Genomic DNA, 27182 nt, shown 5'->3' with positions numbered 1-27182 from the left:
TTGCAAAGGGGTCACTAGATTTTTCAGAAATTGTCTTACTCATGAAATCTACAAATATTTCTACAACCCCAACAGCTGTGACATCAAAGATAGTTTCTAAAATAACCTAGTAATCTTAAAAATAAAGACTTTGAGATGGCACACAAGAAGTTCACAGGGGTGGGAGGTGGGTAAAGGCCAAAGTTCAAACAAGCCACGGAGCTCTATCATCTGCCCAGTACACGGGATGGAAAAGGTAAACCACTGAGAGACGTATGACACAACATGGTGTAAGAGGAAGGTCCCCTGGCCACGGCCACAGCAAGAGTAGAGTAGCGACAGCTGACAAGCGGCTATTGCAGCAGACAGAGAACAGCAGGCCCAACATGCTCACAGGCTGAAAGGGACAATGTAGTTTTCTAAGATCCATTCTAGACCTGATAAATCACAAATGCTTAGGATTTCAGTTACTTCATGAACTAATTCCAACTGAATGCACAGAACTGGTGATTCAGGAACACAAGGGTGGCAAACCAGTGGGAAAAGAATGGGAAAGAAAAGAAGAGAGAGAAGAGGAGGGGAGGGGAGGGGAGGGGAGGGGAGGGGAGGGGAGGGGAGGGGAGGGGAGGGGAGGGGAGGGGAGGGGAGGGGAGGGGAGGGGAGGGGAGAGAGGAGAAAAGAGAAGAGAAGAAAAGAGAAGAAAAGAGAAGAGAAACAGGAAAAACAAAATGTCCAGAGAATTAACCAGAATAATTCCAGAATTAGTTTTTTCCCACTTGATCATAAAGACTTTTTCCATTATTTTTACTGTCCAGGGAGTGGGGCTCTACTAACAAGGATCTATCCAGAATAGATGGCACAGGACAGATGAGCCAGCCAGACCCATAACAAACACAATAGCAGATGACGCTAGTGCCCATCACAGTAGAATGATTGACAAGGAACATGCGCTTCTATTTGAAGAGGGTGTACCTGCTTTTTACCTTTCCCTACCTCAGCTTTTAGACCCTGATCAAAGCACTGTAGAATGAGGTGACCTCCAATTCAATGAACCCAGATAGACACTCAGTCCAGGGCGGGATGACAGTCACCAGAACTGCTGAATTCACTCCATTCCCAAGGAGCTGGTAGGGCTGTTGGATTGCTCTAATGGCTGCAGTGTCCAGGAATCTGAAATTGATCTCTCTTAGCTCCTGCCCACTTGTCTCTTCCTGTCCTCAGGACAGGTGGAAGGCCGGCCACTGAACTGTCTGCAGTGTAACTCGGGAACATCTCCTATGTGCAGACAGAGCAAGTGGTCAAATACACTCGGGATGCTGTAGTTACCCTGCCATCAATTCTCCCGAGGAAATTAGGCTTTCCCTCCTGAGGCTCTGAAATACAATCCTTACATTTACAAAACACCACTCAGAACACTGTCTCTGCGGGGAGCTACAGAAACTGCAATCAGACATACTGGAAACCCAGCCTATTGCCTGTGGCCTCAAAAAGATGATTAGATAACGTTGTCTCTTAGGCACTTGCTCTTCAAAAAACATCTTAAATCACAACAGATTTTAAAAGATGATTCTTACAAACATCCTAAGAAATTGGTGCCAGTACAGTATCTTGAACATGACAGAAACTAGATAAAGTTCTGTGGTATTAATTCTATTGCAGTACTTACAAAGCCACTGGATAGATGGTCCACACTGCTGACAGAGAGAATGTGAGCAATATAAACAAAAGAAAATAGCACAAGTAGATTTGTTTGATAGTATAAAAGTAGTCATTTAAAAAATGATTTGTTGTCTACTTAATGTGTATGTATGTGTGTTTCTATGTGAATGCAAGCCATGTGTGTTTGGGTGCCTACAGAGGCCAGAGCGAGTGTCAGCTCTTCTGGAGTTACAGACAGTTAAGGACTGCCTGCCACGGGTGCTGGGAAACAAACCCTGGTCCTCTGGAAAAGCAGAAAGTGCCCTTAACTGCCAGGACACCCTCCAATCTCTAAAACAGTCATTTTTAGCTTAATTTTTTTCATTTTTTATATCAGAATGGGAATTTACAGACCATGAGCTTTGATAGTTTCTCACAAAATATGGATTTTCTTTTTGTTTGTTTGGTTTGAGTTTTGAATAAATAGACCAGGCTGGCCTCGAACTCAGAGATTTGCCTGCCCCTGCCCCCCAAATGCTAGAATTAACAGTGTGTGCCACCACACCCCATCACATTAATAGTATGAATAGATTGTGTTTTTAAAATATCGTTATCAAAGCTCTTCTAAAGAATTTATAAACTTTTCTTCATATATATAATTATTAAACATATTTCTATACCTCATGACAATTTATTTCCCTACTATCTGTAGCTAATTGTGTGATTCATATTAGTGAGATATAATGATTTCTGCCTCCATGTTATCAATGCTGATCAAGAAATGACACCTTACGTAATAGGCCACCAGTGCCTGCTGAGCATGGGGAACTGCAGTCGGGGACAGCAGGAGCAACTCCACAATCTGGGCCACTGTCAGTGCTAAATGCATAAATAAATAAACTGAAAGGTTCTGAATGCTCACATTCATCTCACTGTAGACAAGAGACCACAGACTCAGCGGATACTAGAGGTATTGTAATCCATGTGCAAGACCATAGTTATCAAACTCACTCTTACGTGTACAGCTTCCCAGGTATACAGAAAGCTACCACATGCACCAGCTCTGGGGGCCTCAGGCAGTGAGTGCTACCTTGCCACCCCCACTGGAAAACCCAAGTCCTGGAGAAGGTAAGTTATTTGCCTTATGTTGTTAACTATTAACCAACAAGAGAAGGACTCCGAACTACAAACTTGGGGCTCTGACGAGGGAAGGTGGAGCCATCTACCCTCTAGAGAAGTTACTGGTCTTGGAAATAATAGAAATGAGACAAAAGCCCAGGTCCATGGACTCTCTAACTGGTTTTTGTCACTGGGTGGAATCTGGCCCTCAGCTATAACACCCACTATCGATAGGCCGTTGACTGTGAGGAGAGCGAGGGGTTGAAGAAACTATATTCTAACAGGCAGAGTTTGAATTAATGCTAAACATTGTTGAAAATGTCTAACACAGAGACTCACAGTTATACAATTCAAAGAGAACTTTAAAGCCGCCTGTGCCTTTTCTGTTTCACGAAATGAGCGTGTTCTTTCTAATTCACAGACGGTGATTGACAGGTGTGGGGACTCCAGAAGGGCATCTGCTCGTGCTCTGATCCGGGTTCCTACTCAGAGAACCACAATGCAGCCTGGATATTTGGAAGGAGCCATGCCCCTGGGTCAGCAGCATCATGACTGTAAACAATCTCTGACACAATGTCACATGTCATTTAAAGCAACAGGAGCGTTCCCTTCCTGTAAGAAACACAATGGAAGTCTGTATTTCAGGCCTCCGCACTAAGCTTAGGGAGATCTAAAATATAGCTTTTTATTCCCTTAGATACATAAGAAATGTGTCTATGTGATTGAATGCTATTATTGGATCTGATATGAGTACATTCAAATACAGAATAGTTTCTGAAAAATGCCACCACCTTCAACCAATGAGAGGACTGGAAATCCTGAAACTTACAACATCTTGCTGAGATACAAGTCCCTTCTGCCTAGGAATACTTCACCCACCTCAGGCCCCTCACTTCCCTCTTCCAGAATCTTCAGAAACCCACTGTCATACTATTATAGATGTGATATTTATTTACTCTCAGAGATTTAAACAGCAGTAAAATATCTCTGAAGTTTAAAGGACAAGCCAATCTAAAAATGGCTCAGCTGATAAAGCCATTTACTATTTGAACAATATTAATTTTTACATTAAAAAAATAAATAATCTAACTAGGCTTTATTGTACCTGCCAGTCTTTTAAAAGACTTCACCCCCTCAATTGAAATCTACAGTGAAGGCAGAGTATAAGAATTTCTGTGTAGTATTAAATGTCATTCCAGAGGGGAAATATGTAGACCAAACAGTACGCCACTCCGGTGACAGGAAGTGCCTGACAGCAGGCTTTCTGTTTCTGATTTGAAGGATCATGGTTCCACCCTGACACAGAGACTGATCTCCATAGCAAGAGTCAATGTTAGCGGGGGGAAGATTCCATCCTGCGTGTTCCGGATCAGTCTGTGGAAGGTTTCTTCCAGAGATGAAGAGCTGCTTGAATTCTGAAGTGCAGTCTGGACTCCAGGGAGTAATCCTTATAGTTATTTCTGAACACAAGGATAAAATTGTACAGTCAGAATGTACCCTGCCTAGCGGGGTGCCGCCCCTTTCCTCTGCCTCCCTCTGATAGCCCGTTACATCTGACTCTAACATGCTCTACTGGAGCAGAGTAAAGAGCAGCCTCTTTCTGTGGGGCAAAGTGAATAGTGAGTCTGCATTCTTGCTTTCCTGAAGCTTCCCCGGTGATGATTTAAGAGGTTATACGTTGAGTAAATCATTCTAATTGCCAGACCACACTATAGCATGGTCATGAAGGCATGGCACATTGGCTAAATACTGCTACATGGCTCAACTTCCATATTTAAAGAGGAAAACATTAAGGCAGGTTCATAGAACACAATGATCATGAGCAATCCACTATTCAGCAGAATAAAAATACCTTGAAACCCACACGCTTCCCCCCAACAAAGACACCAGGATTTCCCCGTGACCCCCAAACCATTGATTCCAGTTCTCATGTAAGTTTTCAGTGATTTTGTCACTAATGACTCAATTAGACCAGTGTCAGAAGGGGTCAAGAAGGCAGGGGTGGGTACACAGTAAGAGGCGAGGAATGGAACACAGTGGGAGAGAACACGCCTGGCACACAGAGCCTCTGGGGTCAGTCCCCAGAACCATGAGAAAGAACATGGACTTAAATCGTTCATGTTGACTTCTCCTCACTATAATTGCAAGGAACTGGCAAAGTAGACAGGACAGCTTCGACTTAGGTCTCCTGGATTCATATACTGCTTTGGCAGACAGACAGCTGATGCTGCCTCTGAAGTAGTGTTTCTTTCTATTCCCCTGCCTTTTTTTTTTTTAACACTTTCTTGATAACTTTGATGAGTGTGATAGATTCTGAAATTCACAGATTAAAATAAACCTGTTACTAAGATTTATCAAAGAATAAGTGAATATTTTCTCAGGGTCTGGCCAGACCCTGGCCATTTTGAAAAACCCACGCTGAACCGAGCAGCATCGCCTGCTGCCCCAGCTGCGCTGAGTAGCGCTGTGTTCCAACAGTGAACGTCTGAAGCAGCAGTGCTCACTGTGCCGCGCCCCCACACTTTCATCTGAGGATATACAGACGTCACAGCTGGAACACAGCAGTGCTCTCATGCCTAACACCTTACCTTCCAAAGTGGCTTCTTCCTGCATTGTCCATTTCTCTTGTAAGAAAGAAGTACTTGGTGGCACCACCTCCCTAAGGCGTCTTCCTCCATATTGCCAGTCTGTTCACAGCTAACGTCCCTAGCATCTTATGGTAGCTGAGCCCGCCTCCCTGTCATGGTCACCCATGACCTCTATAGTTCTGGTCTTATGCTGTTTGGCAGCTGCACTCACTGGCACCCATTCTAAGGAATGTTTGCCTTCTCATATCTGAACTTTCTTAGCTGACGACCACTTGTATGAATTTAGAGGGTTCATGTTAATGTTATCATTGTTATCACTGGGTGTGTGTCTTGTTGTATGGGTGTAGGTAATGCCACAGAGCCCGTGAGGAGGTCAGGGGACAACTCGATGGAGCTCATGCTTTCCTTCTACCTTAATGCAGGTTCTAGGAAGAGAGCTCTGGTCTTCAGGTTTACGGGCTCATTCTTGATTCTCTGAGCCACGTGCTGCACCTCACTGTTCTGAAACAACTTTAATTAAACATTGACATCTGTAGAAGTTAAACAGCAACGGACCATCCTCTTAACTCTAAGATCTTAAGCGTCCAACTCTTACAACTTAAATATCTAGACTGGAATGCTCCAGGGGCCTCCAGCTCCAGCTCTGACGCTCCCCGAATGACCTCAGGAACAATGGCTTTGACTATGACACTCCGTGCTGGGGACTTTGGCTCCTGTCCATGTGGCCCTGAAAACGGCTGCACATCTCGTGGCCAGCCAGCTCACCCTCTCCATGTGGATCCTGAGCAGCCACCACAAAGTACTGCAGCACTGAGCGCTGTGTCTCTTTCCTCCCAAAACCCTGCTGCTCTGAGGGTTCCCGTAGCTAGTATAAACCACCACTGTCCACCCACTAACCACACTGCCTAACCCAGGGGCTCCACGGCCACATCCTGTGCAGGATGACCTGGTGACCCACCTTTCCAAAACTAGCCTACTTACACAGGTGTCAACTACACTGTCTCCTCCTCCAAAGACTCTCAACTCAGTTAACATCCAGGCACCCCAGATCAACACTGCACATCTCCGAGTCTCTCATCTCTCTTCAGCTAGCCCTGCAGGGCATTCCCTACTGAGCTCACAGCAGCCCCTCCATGGCCTTCACTGACCTGGTTTATAACAGGCACTCAGTGAACAGGAAGAAGTAACAGTGACTACTAAGCTATTTATGACCCAGAACTTTTTGCTTTGATTTTTTTGTTTTGTTTGTTTTCAACACAAGATCTCACTGTCTGTTTATGTTTGTGTTTGACTCAAGGTCTCACTTTGTAGCCCAGGCTAGCTTCATGTTTGTGGCAATGTTCCTACTGCCTGGGATTAGAGTAGGGATGACACTTGTGTGTGAGCTATTACACTCAACTGTATGGCATTCTTCAAACAGACTACAGGTTTTGTCTTGCTGAAAAAGTGCCATGACCACAAGTCTGAGTCACTATCTAGACAAGTCTGAGTCACTAAAAGACACTTAGACCTGCCATAGAAGAGAAAAATGAATGCAGGGAAAGATCACATGATCAGAAGCTCTTCAGGAAATGTCAGATATGGCTTATATGACAGTATTTGTTGGTCAAAAAACTATGGCTCAAAGAGCAGCTCTGAACACGCCCATTCTCCCCTTCCCTTCCACATTACAGGTACATACAGTGGATCAAGTGCATACAATAGATGGACGGTTTATGGCTCTAAAGCCAGTGCCCACTCTGAGGCCCAGATGCCTACTGCTTGGTCGTTTGCAGCGAAGTGTGCTGACTCTGATATAGAAGACAGTAATGCTGAAGCTGGTCAGTCAGCTAGGTGCACACAACCACATCTGCAGGTAGCCGCAGAGCAGTGGGCTGACTCCAGCAAAAGCCCACCGGCGTTAAGGAATCAAAGTCACTGGTGCTGTTGCAGTAGCACTGATGTCTCCCGCTTCAAGGCCACAGGGCAAGTTACCTTCAGTACTCACCTTGCAGTTTCTAGGACCTTTATGGCCTTGTCAATTTCCCCTTGGCTTTTATACAAAAATGCCAACTCAAACAGCGTAAATGGCACCAGATAGTGGTCGTACTTCAATAGTTTTTCACTAAAAGAGCAAATGAAAATCAATTAAGTCTTAAAAGAACACAAAAGGCATCACCTGAGACACACATCACTCTTCATTTCCCAGACAGCATCGAGACTACCATCAGAGGAAGGATGCTGCCTCACAGATACGAGGCCTCGCAACGTATGGAATGAAGTGCACTTCCATACACTAATCTTCTGTTCTTTAGGTAAGGCCAGCACTGGTACCACACACACAGCCTCTCAGGTCAGCCAATACGCACAGACCTTCAATAAGATGAACCCAGAGTTGACAAGATCACCTTCATGAGCATGCGATTCTAAATTTAGGAGGAAGGAAGTTGCACTGGTTTTGTGTTTAATTAAGCATCAATTCCCTTCCTACTTAGTCTTAGAATTCTTCAAAATGTCAGTGACTGGGTGGCTAGTAGTCTTGTTTCAGCATCATTATGAAAACTAGAAGCCCAGGGAAAAGGTTGAGTTAACAACAGTGTTTTAAATCTAGAGCGAACTGTTTCTGTAGTTCAAACTAGAATGGATTTTTTACTTTTGGTGGCAGATACATGCATAAAAATATACTCATTATCAAAAATACAAAATGTGGGCTGGAGAGATGGCGCAGCTGTTAGGAGCACTGCCTGCTCTTCCAGAGCTCCTGAGTTCAATTCCCAGAAACCACATGGTGGCTCACAACCATCTGTAATGGGGTCTGACGCCCTCTTCTGGTGTGTCTGAAGAGAGCTACAGTGTACTTGAATACATAAAATAAATAAGTCTTTTTTTTTTAAGTACAAAATGCAATGTGATACCCCACAGTTTCCATTCTGAATGGCTACTCTATTTGCTGACTTGTCTAATTTTGTGTCAGATTAATTTCAGTTTATCAGGGTATAGCCAAAACTAGTCTCAGATGCCAAAGAAGTAAGAGGAGATAGTTGTGTGGAAGGAGACGTGGTTATGCAGAGACCTAGGACTTTGTGTCTTGGTGGCCATGCAGAAGATGAAGCCCTAAACCCACAGACAGCAGGTGGCTGGACCTTCAGCTTGGAATAGAGGATGCATCTTTTGGAGAAAGTGTGGACCAGAAGAAACTCACTTGCTGGCAAGGGTCAAGACAGATGACCTTTTGCCTGTACTTCTGGCATGAAGAAAAAACAAAAAACATATCTCTTTGGAAATTAACCATCAAGAGGCCAATCCTGGAAACTTGCATTTCAAATGTCCCTTGCTCTAGAGTTCCAAGAACTGTGCTCAACAATGATATTAACACAAAAGTGGCTTGCGCAGAAGCCGAGGTGAGTGGTGTAGGAGGTCTCCTCTTCAACTTAACCCCACCTAAGGTGATTGTACAATTCAAACATTGTAAACCACACCAGTCAATGATTCCCTGTGAAATTCAACTAAACGAAGCAAGCGGCACACATGGTCACTGCTGTTGCCAGCCGGCCTTTGAACATTAGGAAAATGCCAATAAACTAGAGCTGCGTGTACACCAAACTACCTTACTGGGGAGCAAGACGCTGTGTCCTACATTCTCATAAATACTGCCATGAGGGAGGGGTCCAAGTGGCTGTTAATGGAAAGGCACGTGACCTGGGAAAGAAGGCATCAGGTGGCACACTGAATGGCCTCCATCTTTTTGGCTTTCAGTCTTTTCAAAAATATTGAACCAATATTTAAAACCCAGGAGACCTGACATTAGATGCAGTTTTCAGGTTCTTTATGAAAAGAAATAGGGAGCCCTGCTCCTGGGCCCACACTGTGCAGAGTGAGTAGTCACAGCCGTTAGAGAACACAGTGGTCACCAGTTTACTGACAGGCAGTCACCCTTGCTCCAACTCTCTGAAAAGTATCAGGACAGTACTGTCATTGCTGTAAAACAAAGATCACCATACACAGAAGAAATGTCCTTTGAGAAAAAACAAGGAGCAGTATTTTCACCTCTCTTCCCTGCCAAATCACCGTCATACACACACACACACACACACACACACACACACACACACCCCACAGGAAGTGATAGAGACCAAGTGAGTTTGAGAGGCTCAGTAGTATACAGCCAACGCTTAGCGACTGTCAGCCTGGCTCTAAGTTTACATTAAGCAGTCATCTTTAAGCACTGAGTGGAAATAACGTAAAGCCATATTCCAAACAATCCGCAGATTTGTTCATGAGGTTAAAGGCTCGGGGCGCCCCTTTGTCCCACAGATTCCCCTGAAGCCACCACCTGTCCTCGGGCTGCTTACCTTTCCACAACGTGGTTGAAACACAGCTCAGCTTGCAAGGGCCGCTCCAAGTTCTTGAGACAGCATCCTTTCAGTAATTTCACCAAGCATTCATCATCCACAGAGTAGTCAGTAAAGTCTTAAAACAAGAAGCATAAACGGAAGGGGGAAAGCTCATTGTTTGCATGGTGTCTGCGATGGATGCTAGAGCCCCATCTCTACGAGGCAGACATTCTGGGCTGCCCTGCACCTCCAGTCTAAAAATGCTTTCAAAAAACTCCTAACTGAGAGGAAAACTAACTGATGTTGGGCTTTAAGGGGGCCATTCAAAAACATGTTTATTAACTCACGACACAAGGCAAACCCTTGCTGAGAAGAACATTGAACTCGCTCAATCACCAGCATTTATTTCGGTGTGTTCACAGGCAGAGTTTTCAGTGGTCATTCTGAAGTTTGTGGCCTAAGCTACGGCAGGAAATCTGAACTCTAAATAAAGAATGAGCCCCATTAATCCTCTCGGAGGTGAAGGGAGGAACCAGGCTGTCTCCTCCTGTTGTTTTGGCTTCTAACTCTGCTGGCACCCGTGCAGGAGAGGATAGCGCTTCCATATGGAGAAGCAGATGGCCTCCCACCCGTTCAAAATGCAGGAAGCAGAAACCTCTCTTCCAGATCATTATGTTTACAACCTAGCAGTTCTCCCAGGTTATGTTCTTTTGGGGGGAAGTTATGCCGGGAAATGGTTCTGAAACGCGGGCGAGGCACCCCAAGCCCCCACGGACCCCCATGCTCCTAGAATGTCAGGGCTTTCCTTCCCTGCCCGGGCCCCTGTCTCCAGCTCAGTTTGGGCGTATGAGGCAGAGTGAGCCACATCGCATGGGGCGGGTGGCTGTGTGACAAAGGTAGCCATGCCATGCGCTCCATGCGTGAGGGCTTTCCTGCTTTTTTTTCTTTTGCGGGTGACATGTGAAGAAGCTATTCCAAGACAGACTGCTAATTTACACGTCTCAGGCTGTGACGACAGTGTGGAGGGGTGGTGAAGGGGACTGAGCAGACTCTGAAAGTCCCCAGATTGAAAGTCCCATGCTTCGGGGTCAAGGCGCCACCAGTCTCACCAGTGACATGTGCTGGTGTTTCAGCTCATAAAGCCCTCACCTGTTAGAGGTTAACAGTGCTACTCGCCCAACTAGAAGGGGCTCACTTCACTTCTAAGTGTTTAAACATTTGAGGTTCACTTCTAACTGTCAAGTGCTGACACGTCACTAGAAAGCCCACAGATGTCCACACCTCTGACCTTTCCCTACAGCCACCCAGCCCCAGCCATGCTTCTCTCAGAGATGTCTATGAAAAGCAGGTCAGTCAGCCCTTAGCCCGAAGCCTTGAGACCCACACAGGACACTGGATTTTAGTGTCACTGCTGTGTATCCTATTGAACTTTGAGAAGCAGTCTTCTGACCGTTTGTGTTGTGACAACATCTGCTTGCTCAGTGAATCATGGTTTTTGAGGTGCCACAGACAACTACCATTGAAAAACCAGTAAAGTCACTCTGTGGGGATCTTAAGTTAGCAATTTGACAGAGGGGTTTATATCCCACATCCGATACAAACCTCAGAAGCAAAACCACAGACTCCTCTGACCACAGCACACTGTCGTCACATGATCACTCCCTGTCATGATTCAAAGTCTCATGAAAGAGGAAGATTTCAATAGTTTCCATCTTCAATTGGAATTAAAAAAATAACTGCCACTAAGGGTGATGACCTGGGTTTCATCGCAAGGACCCACATGGTAGAAGAAAGTACCAGTGTCACAAATGTCCTCTGACAACCACACACACACACACAGAGAAATGACACTGTTTGAAAAGTGTTTTTGGGTTTTTTTTTTCAATCATGGTAACTATGCCCAAGTGTATGCGCAGCACAGTGAGGGGCTGAGTGTCCTAACTGTGGGCAGGCAAAGAAAGAAGGAAGCTTAAGAACTACAAAAATATCTACGCTGCGTATTTTAGAAACTTGCTGGATCGCACCAAGCAGGAAACGTGGAAGCTGACTGAAACGTGAAAGGCCACCAGACTGCAATCCCTTCATGTAACTGATTCTGTTTGCTATATAATGTCGCCACACAAATTAACTGCAAGGATAGACAAAGTGGATCTGCTGCCAACTTCTGGGTACATGATGGATTTGTTTAGACTTCCAAAGGAAACGGTACAGAAATTAATACCACATGCGGACCAAGGCTGAGCATGCCTCCGAGTGCGCTAGGCTGAGCCCTTTGTGTGGATGGCCAACCTTGACTCACTATGCCCAGTCACTACGGTAGGTCACTGGTACCCTCCTACCCTGTTTTTGAGCCACAAAACCAAACCACATTCTGATATCTATGAATATGGGCTGGGGTGGAAGCCCACACAACCTCAGGCTTATAACTTAACTCAATTTTCCAATCACAGATTTCCCACCCCTCAATCTGGAGAACGGGAGCTTAATTACTAAGTCAGGAGTTTAGGGTCGGAGAAGATAATGTTCCTACATAGAACAATGGTCCTAAAACCCATTAGAAACTTAATCTGCAGTAACTGGTGACCTTGACCATAAACAAGTTCTTTCACCCAGGAGAAACACAGGACAGAACTGTGGCAAGCCTGTGTGTCTGCTGGAGTCTTAGCTCATCTGCCCAGAACTTGCTCGGGTCTCTCATCTGAAGATGCCATTAGAAACAGAAACAGAAAGGTGCACTGCTTTGGGTTTCTAACCACTTCCCCGTATGAGCATATGATGCAAGCATTACTTCTTTAGTTCTTCTCCAAACAATGGAGAGCAAAACAACCTGAGGGTAACAGTCTGTTGGGGGGAGGGGGGGGGGGCGGAGGGAGCCACTGCTTGTTTACAAATGTGACTGACAAAGGACCCACTCTTGAGGGTGGGAGGATATAAGAGCACATCACAGAGGTTGAGGGTTCACCTACAGAGCCTGGGGAAGCAGGGGACAGAGAGACAATGCTGGGGGGAGGGGAATGCCCTACACCTGTTCCCACATAACCCTGCAAAAGTGTCTCCTTTGCTTTCCTGTTTCCACATAAACATTCATTCATCCTTTTAATTTGTGGGTATGTGGGCTTTAATCTCCCACAACAGCAAGAGCTATCTTTCTTCCCCTATTCTGTCTATGTCAGCTATGGAAGTTTGAATGAGCAAATTATTAAATTTGTCAAATTCACTGATCAACAATGAGAACTACCGAATTTGTTCAAAATTTTAAATTTTTTGGAGAAGCCTATCTCATGGAACCCCATTTAAAAAAAATAGTGGTATTTATTTTGTGTGTGAGAGTGCTCTGCCTGCATGTAATGTGTACCACCACCTGCATGCCTAGTGCACATACTGAAGGATCAGATCAGCACGCAGTTATAAGCTACCATATGGGTGATGGGAATTGAACCCAGGTCCTCCGCAAGAGTAGCAAGAATTCGTAACTACTTAAAAAGAAGCCATCTCTCCAGCCCCTAAGTCTTATTTTAAAGGTAAACTCTAACATACTTCCATTTTATTTCAATTTCAAAATGATGCGGTTCTGTCGATTTCAAAACAAAATAAAACGTTTTTCTTTTTAAAATAACTTCTCAATAAAATAGCAAAGATTACCATTAGATGGGCTACCATTTTTGTTTTGTTTTATTCGCATGAGTGTTTTGCCTCTGTGTGTGTGTGTCGCATGCATGCCTGGTGTCCATGGAGTCCAGAGAGTGGGTGGGATGTATTGTGGACCTAAATAGAAGGCAATGGAGCCACTCACAGCCCAGTACAGTAGTGCTAGCTGCTTGAGTGTCCCCTTCAAAACCACTGAGATTTAACTGTCACTGAGACAGTGTTGAGAGGTAGATGTGTGCTGCGTGCCTCAGTCTCTCCCCACGCCATGCCCTCTGCCACACTACAGGGCAGTAAGAAGGTCTTGTCCGTCCTAGCACCTTGATTCAGCACCCACTAGTCTCCACATCTGAGGAAAAAAAAAATCCTTTTTTTTCCTTTATAAATTACCCAACCTATGGCATCCTGTTACAGTAACCGAAAAAGACTAAGAAGAGCTGCTCCTTAGAAACAAAGATGCTGATTGGCCCTTCTTTTAAACACTGGCCATGGCTAGACCATAAAAATCGGGTCTCATCCTATACCATGGTCTTTTGTGGCACATGCCCTTTGTTTAGAGCTAGGTGCTCAAGACTCACTGGTGTAACGAGGTGCTGTCCTCCCCTTATCTTGATGACAAGCACAAGCTGAAGCCTTGCTGGTGAGGTGTGCACAGATCAAAGCAGGCACATGTGCACCGGGGAGTCACAGGAGAGGAAAGGGAGTAGACACAGGGCCTGGGCCCGCACACTTACCTTGATTCTGCAATGCCTCCTCAGCCTTCTCCACAGTCACCAAGAGATTTTCAGAAAGGTCCTTCCTTTTTCCCACTATTGAAAAGCCATTCCAGACGTACATCATTTCCTAAGGAGGAAGGGGAAAACCATCAGCAACTACATGAGGACAACAGGACAGTCAGGATTTGGTTCCAACCTTTCCTTGTTTGGAATTTAGTGGCATAATTTCCCCTGGTTTTACTATATCCTTTTGTCTTTTATGCTCTAAGGTAAGTAAGCACTTATCTTATACTCTTACTAAAAAATCATTCATTGATTCATTCAACAAACAAATACTAATTATCTCTAGCATACAATCCTTGGATACAATATAGACATGGAAGGAAAACAGTATTTTAAACTGACACTATGAACAATTTTGTTTAATGTAAATTTCTGTTGTTACTTTTAAGTAAAGGGAAATATTTTAAAATGTCTGCCACTTGTTTACATAAAGTGTTTCCAAGCATATCGCTAGAAATGATCATTGGAATATTTATTTTACTGGGCTCAGGTTCTTTTATATCATTAAAAACATGTGTCGGCCCAGTAATGCGCTCCAATATGCAGAAATGGCGCTTGTTTAAAGGCCATATGGCTGAGTGACAGTCCCTGAAACGTAAACTAATGACTCCTCCTAGCAGATTACATTTAGTGGGCTAGCACAGGAGAATTTTTTTTGGATCAAAAGCAAATGTGTATTTGCGTGAAAATATTTTCCTAATGTCCAGATAGTGCCGCTCACATTTTGAAGGGTCTATGATGAGCATGAGTTTTAAGTATGACAGATATTATTTGAGAGTCCCCTTAGCAGAGCAGTCACAGGCATGAGGGAGGAAGTGATGATGTTGGGATTTGTTTTTTGATCCTGGAAGCTAGGAGCACAATTCAATAATGTTATTTTTAAACTAATGATGATTTAAAGTTTCTTATTGACTTAGTATTTATCAAAGGGCGAGGCAAGCCTGGTTTGAGATTTTTATGAAAACCAGGCTGTGACAAGAACCCTAGGTATGAGCAATTCTAGTCAATTCTTTGTCACTACACACCCACCAACCGTCAGTGGTTCAAAGCACAAGTGGGTCGGATACATACCAGGGTCTAAGTTCTAATGTAGACAAAGAAATACAATGGCTCAGTAAAGTTTCTGGAAGGTTCTTTGACATAGAGAAACCTTCCCAGTGCAGAGCACTTAATATAAAAGAATGTGGAAGAGAGCTAAAGCTAATTAAGCAACAGAGGCATCAACTAGGAGACGGGGCTAGGAGCCTCTGTGTAGCACAGCGTTCTTGTTATTGTCTGTGCTCAGGACGTGATCACAGGTCCATTTCTACCTCACCCCATCAGTGTAATCTTGGGGTTCTGTGGGAAACACCTCGGTCTAGGCTAGCTGCAGGCTGGCTCCTATCTGACCCTGGTCAGGGGCTAAATTCTTAGTCCTCTTAAAATACATGGAGAAAGGAAAGCTGAATGAGCATGCACATAAAGAACTCAGCGTGGCAGCGCAGAATGCAAGTTAGGAGATTATCGTCATCTGAATTGATACAGGGACATTTTGGGGGGAGGGGGTTAGAAATTTAGCATTATATACCCAACATTAACACAACATCTTTCACTAAGAATTCCATTTCTTTGAAAACATTCCTAGAGAATTAATTACATGTACATGTAAATGATGTTCATTGTAGCATGCTTATGACAGCAAAAACTGGAAAACACTACATAACACTCAAAGGAGAATGGTTAAATAATCCCCTAAATAAAAAAAGGTTCATAGAACCACACAGGAGAACTGGGATGCCTTTGTGCACTGAACAGCTATCCTTGAAAAAGAAGGCTTTGTTTTGAAAATCCGAGTCAAATTGTGTTTTTCACAGGGGCTTTGCCAAAACAGTGAGGTGATTAGGAGGGTGAGATCAAGTAGGACCGGAGCCCCTCCAGCCCTGCAGCACAGGGCTTCCGCAGGACCAGGCTCCCACTGCAGCACAGGGCTCCCACTGCAGCATGGCTGGTGCAAAGGATGCTCCTTGCGGTGGGAGACCCATGTCCACAGGAGGGCATGGCTCCAGGATGTTTTCTCTTATTTACAATCCTACATCAAAATGGCAACGTTTTGTTTACATGGGTTAGACATAATATTTTAGGGGTGGAGAAGGCAGCTGGTTTTGTAAGACAGAGTCTCACTTTATAATCCTGCCTGGTCTGGAAATCACTCTGCAGCCCAGGCTGGCCTCAAATGTGTGGCAATTCTCTGGCCTCAGCTACTCAAGTTCTAGGATTACAGGTGTAAGCCGCCACGCCCAGGTTAAACGAACTATATTCTTGAAAAGTTATGCTTTCAAGGTTCCCTTTTACCTTTTTATATAGCTATTAGAAAATGTAAAATTTAATTTGTGATATTTTGTAATTCAATTCCACTTTATTCAAAATGATTTATTTTGAAGTTGCCTTTATCACAATAGCTAGAACATACTAACTAGTCAAAACACATCAGGTAAAATTTTCAATTTTTTTAAACTAGTTTACATATAAATATAAAAATACATAATAGTTCTCAACTGAGCTATAAACGTCACAAGCAAAGGTAAGAACATCCCTCGATGCTCTCAACAGTGGCCTTATCTCTGGTAGGTAAACAGTGAGTAAAAGCAGTACCAGGGCTGGCAGCACCAGCTTTCCGGGGACGCCTGCTGGGGGTGAGTACCTCCGCGCCTTCCTCACAGCGAACTTCTCTGTTGGGAGAGATTTCCCCGCGATTCTCTGCTTCAGACCATCCACCTGTCTGTGAAGGTCCCCATGGAAAGGCAGTGAGCATACTTATTAGTCACAACTGAGGCTTTCAGACAACATCACAGGCTAGTAGCAGCCGGGAAACTGTTCCAAATGCACGTTTTTGGGCAATACCCCGACCTGAGTGGGAAGTCCTAGGGTAGGGACAGCGCTCTGGATGGTGACACACATTCGGGTAATGTGGGTACCCGACTGATCCCATGAGAGCCACTAACTGACATATTTCTTTCAGCTTAGCTAATATCTTACATCGGTCAAACACAGTCCAGGCTAATCTAGGTATAAAATTGTCAATTTCCATAAATAAGCAGAAAAGAGCTCAAAGTCTTTATCCAGCAAGACGGAAGAATGTAAAGGGGCAAATGTCCTGTTACTGTCTGCAGCTGCTGTGCGGACCTATAACATACTATGTCTCAAAAGATAGCCATTCACATGCATAACCTGAGAAAGCTAAGCAAACATAGGTGACTGTAAATAATCCCTTTAGGATTCGGTGTTTTCAAAGGTCTAAGGAACCTGGGGCCGGAAGATGGCTCGGCAAGCAAGCGTGCTGGCCTGCAAGCGAGAAGAACTGAGTTCAAACGCTCGGAACCCAGGCTGGTTCATGCACACTGCCTGTAACCCAGTGAGGTGGGAAGGCCCCTGGGATTTGCTGGCCAACAGTCTGGCTCCAGGTTCAGCGACACCCTGTCTAGAGGGAATAGGGCAGAGAGTGTAGAGTGGTGGTGGGGGGGCACCTGATGTCATCCTCTGTCCTCTGCACATGTACAGGTTTGCACACATACACGCCTACACATGATGTGTACATACAACACACACACAATCTAAACACATGGGTGAAGAGAGACTACATGTTTGTGGGGTCGCTTCTTATGCATAATTCTATGAATGCATAAGCAAGGGAAAGGATTCAAGGAAATATCCAATTGCATCCCTGAAAGACCCCAATGGCAGCGAGAGAGCAGAGCCCCTGAAACTAAACCCTAATTCTAGGAAACAAGTGTAATGCTATTCTCATGATTCCCAGACATGAAAATGTATCTGAAACCATGCTAAAGAATCCATGATGGCTCTCAGCTAAATTCATTATTCAAAGTGTGACCATACCAGTGAGTGGAGAAGTTACAAACTAATGGAGTAGAACATGAAGGGAGGGGGCTGCAGAGATGGCTCAGCGGTTAAGAGCACTGACTTCTCTTCCAGAGGTCCTGAGTTCAAATCCCAGCAACCACATGGTAGCTCACAACCATCTGTTGTGAGATCTGATGCCCTCTTCTGGTGTGCCTGAAGACAGCTAAATGTACTTACATATAATAAATAAATAAATAAATAAATAAATACATACATAAATACATACATAAATAAATACATAAATAAATCTTTAAAAAGGAAAAAAGAAAAAAGAACATGAAGGGAAAATTCAGATGTTTCTTAACACCCCCAGGGTCTCTGTGACAGAAAGAGTGTCATGCTCACCTAAACAGAGACACCACATTCTCTTTAGTCGCTGCCACTTCTTCCTCTGGAAGCATGCTCAAAATGGCAGCTTTCAAGAACACATATGTTGCCTTTAGAGGGAAAAAGACATGGGGCTCGTGAGAGAGCACTCATAGGAACGTGGCATTCTAGCCTTGCAAACCAGAGATCCCCTAGAAACCATGCAGGCGTCGCCAAGGTTGAGTCACCAGGAACGACACTTAGAACCTGGACTGCTGAGTACAGCACCTGCAATTACATCCTAGCCACATCCTGCCTGGAGTGTGGTCTGTCTCCTCTCCTCCTCCTCCTCCTCCTCTTCCTCCTCCTCCCCATCTTCCTCCTCCTCCAGCTTTAAACTGAGGAAAATATCCATGCCATACTCTTAAAAAAATCAGTCTTAAATGACAAACCACCATGGCCATGTAGCAAACCGAGGACATGAGAAAAGCAGGGAGCTTACCTTGGACCATTTACTCTCTTTGCAAAGTAGGTCTGAATAGTAATACGCCTGCATCCAATTTTGTTGGTATATATGAATCCACATTAATTCCCAGTAACAGAGATGGTGAAACTGTTTCCACTCTTCTTGAACTGAAATGCACTTTCGAAATGTTTCTTGAGCCTGTAAGTCAATTGCATAAAGCTGATCACCCAGATATCAGACAAGGAGATAATAACCTAATGGGAAATACATAAAACACTCTGTACAAAAAGAACAAAATCACCACTCGTTAAGCCACTCAATATGCCATTACGTTCTCTTCCTTAACGTGTGACAATATGGTTGGATTCTGTTGCTTTATTTCACTCAGTGAGGGGACTTGTACTTTATAACTCAGGAATAGGAAAGCCACTTGCCAAGTAAGATAGAAATGCCAAAGTTCTTTCATAAAACAGAGTATAATAGCATAAGGATCTTTGGAAAGGCAAAGAGAAGGTTATTGCCTACATAATCAGCAAAAGGTTAGCCAAGCCCTTATCAGAAAAATTGGTAAAGATGTAACCAGGCAAATCAGGAAAAAGAATAGTTAATAAACATGTAACAAATTCACAAAATGATTAACTAAATTTGAAAGTTTGCATAGGAATGTAGCTTAGTGGTAAAGCACTTGCCCAGCCCTAGATTTGACCAGCACAACAAATAATGATAGTAATAATAGAATTAAGTAAAAATTTAAATTCTTTTTTTACACTCATCCCATGGGCAAAAATTAAAGGACAGAGATGTCCCAAGTTGACAAAGAGCACTAGATATAAATATAGACATATAAATATAGAATCTCATGTTTAAAGCTTCATTTTTTATGTGTACATGCAAGTGAGTGCCTGCGTTGTATATGTGTACCACACGCATGCTTGGTGCCTACAGAGGCCAGGAGAGGGTGCTAGATCCCTTGGAAGCTGAGCAGAGGCTGGTGTGAGCCGCATGACACAGCTGCTGGGAACCCACCTGGGTCCTCTGCAAGAACAGCAAGGGCTCGTAAGCACTGTGGCATCTCTCCAGCCTGTTCACTATTTCTGTACATCCATTTACATCGAAAGATTCTCGAGAAAGGCAATTTGCCTGGATGTCAAAGATGCAAGCATCATCTGACCCAGGATTCTATATCCATATTTTTGTGCACAGAAATGTTTAGTGGCCAGTCACCACCAGCAGATTACTTTAATAAGTATAAAATAGCCATTTCATAAAAAGGAAACCCAGCCATCAAAATGAACAGAGGGAGACTTAAATGTATGATCTGGAAGGTAGGTCTACGGTTTAATATAATAGAAAAAAAAAAAAAAAAAGGTTGATCTTATTTGTATGGAAGGACATCATAGACACACACACACACACTTCTGTTTGGCTTTAAGAGAATTAATCGCCTAGTTCCTTTGATGAGGAACCAGTATAGTTGCATCATATGTAAAAGATAGGTTCCAAAATCGATGCAGGAATAGATAATGATCAACGTTCTCTGAAGCCTCTTAGATGCCCATAATAAAATGTATTGTTTTACACTTTCTTTTTAAAAATATTTTATATACTCCACCAAGAACTACTTCACATATGTGTAAACATGTTTTGAGGCAAGTTACTAAGTGTGAAAACATACGTGCACAAAGTAAAAGCTTAGCTTCTCAGAATCGCATTCCTTGTACCTCTGCTAGTCCACATACACAAATGTACTTATACTGTGTGACCGTGTGACGCAACTCCCACTTAGTCACTGCCCTTAAATAACCCTTGCTCGCACAGCTACCTTTTCAGCGTTCCCTTTGAGCAGCTCGATTCGGGCATGATAGAACAGTATGAGGGAGCCCTGTGGAGAGAGGAAAGAGCACTCTTCAACAGACTTGTCGGCTGTGAGTCACGGCTGAGACAGACAATGGAACAGTAAACGTACATTTGGGAACTGTTGAAGGAACGGAGCAAGGAGACTCTCTGCTTCCACCACATTCACTTCTCCTGTACCTAGAAATTGAACAGACAGTGCTCAGTGCTCACGAAACAACCAATAGCGCGAATTTACAACCAACTCCCAGCTCTCCCTGATACACACACAGCACACACCCGTGGACAGAATAGAAATGATTGTTTTGTGTTTTCATCTGAGAAGGGTGTGGATCAAAGAGCTCCAGGGCAGACAATTTAAGAATGGAGTTGGCTGTCTCAGACAAGTCTGAAGAAAGGAGGCGGACTCCGGGTGTGGTGGTGCACGCCTTTAATCCCAGCACTCTGGAGGCAGAGGCAGGCGGACTTCTGAGTTGAGTTCAGCCTGGTCTACAGAGTGAGTTCCAGGACAGCCAGGGCTATACAGAGAAACCCTGTCTCGAAAAACAAAAAAAAAAAAAAAAACAAAAAAAAAAAAGGATGGGGGCTGCCATCTCAGACTCTCACTTGACATTTGAACTTTTCAAGGCAACACTACCTCTAAATTTAATTTTCTACAAAATAAAAAAAAAAAAAAAATGGAAATACTAACACTAATGTGGTAAAAAAAAAAAATACAGCCACCTAATACATAAATCTTATCTAAGAACAGATTTTAAAATGTCATGAGGCACCACACGGCTCAGTAGTGAGAGCGTTGGCTGTTCTTAAAGAGAAGTTCACTTCTTAGCACCCACATGGCAGCTCACAACCCTCCGTAACTCCAGTACCAGGAGACCTAATGCCTTTTCTGGCCTCTGTGGACACAAGGCATGCACGTGGTCCACAGATACACATGCAGACAACATGCTCAAAGGCACGAAATAAATAACATACATGCATATAAGTGACTTCTAAACTGCTCAGTGAAAACCATCCGTCAACTGTCTCTGCCAAAGATCTCACCATCTTTCATCCTAACTCAAAAATTCAAAGTAAGTAGACAGCGACTACTAGCTCTTACCGAGAATGAGGGAGATGTAGGTATGGAAGGCCAGGATGGTAAGGCAACAGAGCGGGGACCGCATGCTGCTTCCTGATGCACCTTCCCGGAGCTGCAGAAGGCCTAGGTCCTGCAGATAGTAATTGCATTACAGAGAGAGAAAAATCTGACTGACAAAAAACTACATTTGGAATTTTCACATCATTCATACGTCCTGCACTCCATAAACTTGGGGTTTCATTTTTCACCAGCTTAGAATAATGGCAGTATTTAAATAGAAACAATCATCACAGTTTAAACTGGCATAAGATTATCTGATAGATCCTTTCATAACTGTCCCAATCAGCTTCAGTTGTCCCCTTAATATAGCCCAGAGTAATCTGAGAGGAAAGCTCACACTGAGGAATTGCCTAGCTCAGACTGGCCTGTCCATGTCTTTGGAGGATCATGCTTGATGCAAGAAGACCGCCCACTGTGAGTAGCACCAATCCCTAGGCAGGTGGTGCGGGGCTGTACAAGAAAGATAGCTAAGCATGAGCCTATATATAAGCAAGCAGGATGGGAAGTCAGCAGACACACTGCCCTCACAGCTCCTTCCTCCAGGCTCCTGCCTTTAGTTCCTGACCTCACAATGGACTGAAACCTGGAAGTACAAGATGAAATCAACCCTTTCCTCCCCTCCATGGTTTTCGTTCACAGTGTTTCATCATAGCAACTGTTATCAAACTGATCCATGTTGATTATGTGATTCTACAGAGAGGAATAAGCTGCTCATTCCCAAGTAATGCTGTATTTTTCTCTGATAAAATTTCCGATTTACACTCTGAGCTGCTAGGGGCTTGTCTCAATGGTAGAGCACTTACCCAAGCACGGGTAAAGCCAGGCCTGGCTTTCATCCCCATCACCACAGACGACCATACTGAGTTTCAAGCTCAATGTACTGTGATGGTCAAGAACACAGGATTCTATGCCTACAGAGACCTCACCGCCCAACAGGGAAGGTGGAACAGGAACTCACAATTTTATGGGAACAGAGTGAGCACCATCGGCTAGGTGAATGCATGAATCTGAACGTTAGAAATACTTGCGCCTCATTTGGGGAAGTATGGGAGAATACTCTGTGGAAGAGATAGTATTTATCTCAAACCAAGAAAAGAGGCACTCTTGAGAGAACATCATTTGAAAAGAAGCTGGGTGGAGAAGATCACTGTAACAGAGAACAACAGAAATTTCTTCAAAATTAAAACAAAATGCAACTTTTACCCTGTTTCCAGAAAATCCAATAAATTCTAGTAACCGGATGATTCTTGCTGGTAAAAGAGAGAGCATCTGTAAGGAAAAATAGGGATGTAAGTGTGCTGGCATGTTAGACTCTGACTACAGACAGCCCACATGAGTGAGCTTATGTGTGAGGCTGACTATAGGCTGCCAGTGGCTAACCCTTACCTGTTCAAAAGCCCTGGAAGCCAAATCAAGTCTAACCTGACTAGGACTCAGTAAGGAGACAATAAAGTCTGGCTTCTCCGTGGTCCTCTAAACAGTGACTTGGGTCTTCTGTGAAATGAAGTGACATGAAAGGCATCTCGGGCAAGGCTTCTTTCTTCCTTTCCATTTTGCTTTGTTTTGTTGAGATCGGGTCTCATCTGTAGCTTAAGCTGGCCTTGAACGTACAGTGCCCTCCTACAGATCAAGTGCTGGATGACAGACATGAGTGTCCATGCCGGGTTTAGGCAAAGTTTCCTTCAGCTTCCTTTCCGGAAGGTACAAACCTAAGGAGATGTGGGTGATACTCCAGTACTAACAGAACTGGGCAGCCACAGCAGCCCGGTGCCTGCTGGGACACCCCTGAAGGACAGTCTCTCAGAAGTGACTAAATACCAACTCATGGAGATAGCCAGTGGGGTAGGGCTAGACAGCCAGAGGCTCAGGTAGAAGAGGGTTTGGAAATATCTCTCTGAATGGGAGATACTGCATCCCAGGTTAATGGTGAGGTTTAACAGCCAAGCAGACAGGACAGACAGTCCATGGGGAGAAGTCAGTCCACCCTCAACCCCAGCACTGACTATTGCACATGGGCTCGTGAACATAGCCCTGGGGACTATATGCTCAAAATATGACTCTTTCACTACTTCATTTTCCAATGAGTTAAACCTTTGTTAAAATTCCAGATTTCTAAATAACATTGTACTCTGACAGTCTTACTGACTCTGCATCTCCCTAGAGATCTTCAACAATTGCTTCTCAAATTCTATCACTCCCTTCCGGTTTCAACTCCAGAGCCATCATTAACACGACAATAAGTATTTCCGATGCACAAATAGAACTAGATTCTAGGCTCCTCGTTACTAAAAGCCTTACTAGTCCAATCAGAGTGCTGCGCGCTTCCCTTGCCCTGTGTGACCGAAAGCTCAAAGCTACTCTGAGCATATACAGAACGTTGTAGCCTTCACCGCACAGGAAAACCAGTCCACCCCAGCAGCTCATCAGCCAAACACAAGTGGAGGTTTGGGAGGTTCAAACCCAGAGGAGAGATGCCGGACACTTGGTTTCATCTACAAAAGATTCTGGCTTCTATATAACTCTTTCCTTACCAAATTAAAGGCCCCCGTTCCAAGCTTGACTCCTCCCTCAAACTCATAGAAGAAGTGCTGCTCTTGTTTGTTCTTCTGAATGACGTGCAGAATGGAAAGGCACTCTCTGGAGTGAGGAAAAAGCGTAGAGAATTAGTTTCCCATGACTCTTGACAAAGAAACGTCAAACCAATGTTACCCTGTATACTGTAAATGTCATTACCTAAAATACTACACAAATACAAATTAACAATTTAAGCTAGTCCACTCCTAAGGCTACTGAGTAATTCCCACTAAGAAGAAAGGAAACACCCATTTTTACAGTGACAGAGTGATCAGCCATCAGTGGAACCCGAGGGCTTTGATCTCGCAGCTCCCCCCACCAACCCCGAGCATTTGCCAGGAGACTTCAGGAGTGTGCAGGCCTCTGCGGCTGTGCACACTTCACAGCCCTGCCTTAAACCCTCAAACGTGGATGCTCTAGGCAATAACATTTCAATTCCATGCAGTTGCATTGGGCTCACAGATACATCAGAGCTTGCTGAGGCCACTCCCATCACAACGGTGACATTTGCCTTATCAAACAACCTTACCTAAGCAAAGGGGTAAGGAAGGAGGTGGGGAAGGGGGAGGGGGAGGGGTGGTGGTGGTAGGGACTGAACCCATGGCTCACATACATTAGGAAAATACTCTACTACTAAGCTACATCCCCAGACCTCAGATCATCTTCAAAAGACAAATTATCAAAGGCACGTAAATTAGCAATAGTGCTAACTGCTTACTGAACTGGGAAATAGCCAGTTACTAAGGTAACAAAGAAGATGTATTTCAGTGGCAGGATAGCATGCACAGGGCCCTGGGTTCCATCCCCAGTGCCCCAAGAGCAACCCAACAAAGTAACAAGGTATCACCAGGTATCTTCTATCCCAATATAATGCAGCTATGTTCCCTTATGACGCATTCCAGCCAAATCCAGCCAGCTCAGAGCTGACCTGGTTTATAGGAGGAAGTGTTAACTGACCAGAGGAACTAATTTGCTTCAGACTCCTTCCAACTTATGACCATGCCATGCTGTCATCTGCCCTGAGCACAGTGGCACATGCTTGTAACCCTAGCACTTAGGAGGCTGAAGATGGTGATTTCCAGATATTTAAAGTCAGCCTGGGCTATGGAGTAAGTTCAAGGCTAGAGTGGGCTACAGGGTGAGACCGGTCTCAAAACAGACAGATATTAAGGGGATATGACAACTAAATGTGAATCCCGGGTTAGACCCCAGAAAAAGGAGCACTGTGGGAACAGGGACAGATGGATGCTGTCAAGGCAGCAGATGCCATTTTAATAACCGAGCTGTGGTTATGTACTATGTATTTTTGAATTTAAATGAAAAATCTATGAAAATTCTTTATAACGACAAATATCCCAAAAGAAGAAATTGTTTTAAAAATTAATTGCACGTAGTGTTTGTCTGCACATGGGTGTATTACTGTGTGCATAGATTCCTGGGGAAGCCGGAGACATGGGATACCGTGGATCAGAAGTTATGAATTGTGAACCACCTAATATGGAACTGAACTTGGGTCAATTGAAAGAGCAGTATGCAACTTTTAACCACTGAGTCATTCCAGACCTCTGAATGAATTTTTTTTTTTGGTGGTTTTTTTGTTGTTTTGTTTTGTTTTGTTTTGTTTGTTTTTCGAGACAGGGTTTCTCTGTGTAGCTCTGGCTGTCCTGGAACTCACTCTGTAGACCAGGCTGGCCTCGAACTCAGAAATTCGCCTGCCTCTACCTCCCGAGTGCTAGGATTAAAGGCGTGCGCCACCACACCCCGCCGAATGAAATTTTTTAATGAAAGTTTAAAAGCTGATTTTAAACTATAATTGAGCTTTTTATTTTATAGGATGCTTATATTTGTAAGTCCGAATAAAAGATATATGAAAATTATTTATAATAATAACAAATTGTTTCAAAGTAGAGCATTATATATGTTTAAAAGCTTAACTTTTATTATATTCCTCAGTACAGGGGAATGCCAGGGCCAGGAAGTGGGAATGGATTGGGGAACAGGGCGGGGAGGTGGGTGGTATAGGGGACTTTCAGGATAGCATTTGAAATGTAAATGAAGAAAATATCTAATAAAAAATTATTTTTTAAAAAAGCTTAACTTTTAAGATTTTAGCATGTGTGTATGTTTTCTGTGTGTGTGTGTGTGTCTGTGTGTGTGTGTGTGTGTGTCTGTGTGTGTGTGTGTGTGTCTGTGTGTGTGCTGTGCGGGTGTGTGGTGTTTGTGTTATGTGTCACACACAAGGAGCCTCTGATTGCCTGCAGATGAAACTGCATGGACTTGCAAGCCACTTAGTCTAAGTGCTGAGACACAAACTGTGGTCCTGTGATAAATCAGTGAATACTCTTAACCTCTGGGCTATGTCTCCAGCCCCAAGCTTTTAATTCTAAGAACACAGAATATTTCCCTATGTCCTTTGCTAATAACTTAAATTTTTGTTTTGTTTTGTTGTTTTTGAGACAAGGTTTCCCTGTGTAGTCCTGACTATTCTAGAACTTACTCTATAGACCAGGGTAGCCTTGAACTCAAAGATCTGCCTGCCTCTGTCTCCTGAGAAAATAAATGTTTAAAATACTAAATCTTAATTGAATTTTCTGTATTAATGGTGGTTTTACCTTATAACAGTTTTCAAAAAAAATTTACTTAAAATATATTTCTTTCTCCACTATTTTGAAAGGATTTACGTATAAGTAGGATTTCAGTGTAGTGTGAACTTCTAACGAAACATCTATGTGTAGAAGTACATGCACACACACACACACACACACACACACACCGAGGCCTCTCTCAAAGCCCCGCCACTGCTCTGAAGCAGGTGTCTCTGCTACCTACCATAGGACTACCTAAACTAGCTTTTTAAAGTTCTGATGATTATTAGAAAAGCAA

At 43.8% G+C, this 27182-nt stretch overlaps 1 protein-coding gene across 2 annotated transcripts in view; it reads right to left on the bottom strand.

Annotated features, from left to right (window-relative positions):
* Positions 1-630: 630 nt before the first annotated feature.
* The window catches only part of Ttc39b (tetratricopeptide repeat domain 39B), a 103884-nt gene continuing 77332 nt past the window's right edge, over positions 631-27182 (bottom strand). For both annotated transcript variants that reach the window (XM_021159755.3, XM_029476157.2), the window contains 12 exons: positions 24257-24362; positions 22929-22994; positions 21687-21795; positions 20697-20764; positions 20553-20612; positions 18767-18928; positions 18304-18395; positions 16693-16819; positions 14017-14125; positions 9656-9773; positions 7312-7428; positions 631-4196 (listed from right to left, as the gene is read on the bottom strand). In XM_021159755.3, the coding sequence (XP_021015414.1) occupies positions 4106-4196; positions 7312-7428; positions 9656-9773; positions 14017-14125; positions 16693-16819; positions 18304-18395; positions 18767-18928; positions 20553-20612; positions 20697-20764; positions 21687-21795; positions 22929-22994; positions 24257-24362 (1225 nt within the window). In that variant the 3' untranslated portion in view covers positions 631-4105. The remainder of the gene's footprint in view (positions 4197-7311; positions 7429-9655; positions 9774-14016; positions 14126-16692; positions 16820-18303; positions 18396-18766; positions 18929-20552; positions 20613-20696; positions 20765-21686; positions 21796-22928; positions 22995-24256; positions 24363-27182) is intronic.

Source organism: Mus caroli, unplaced genomic scaffold (genome assembly GCF_978045245.1).
Source record: "Mus caroli unplaced genomic scaffold, Mus_caroli_1 scaffold_6, whole genome shotgun sequence".
Lineage (NCBI taxonomy): Eukaryota > Metazoa > Chordata > Mammalia > Rodentia > Muridae > Mus > Mus caroli.
The sequence above is the reverse complement of the archived record's forward strand: the minus strand, read 5'-3'. Positions and strand labels throughout refer to the sequence as shown.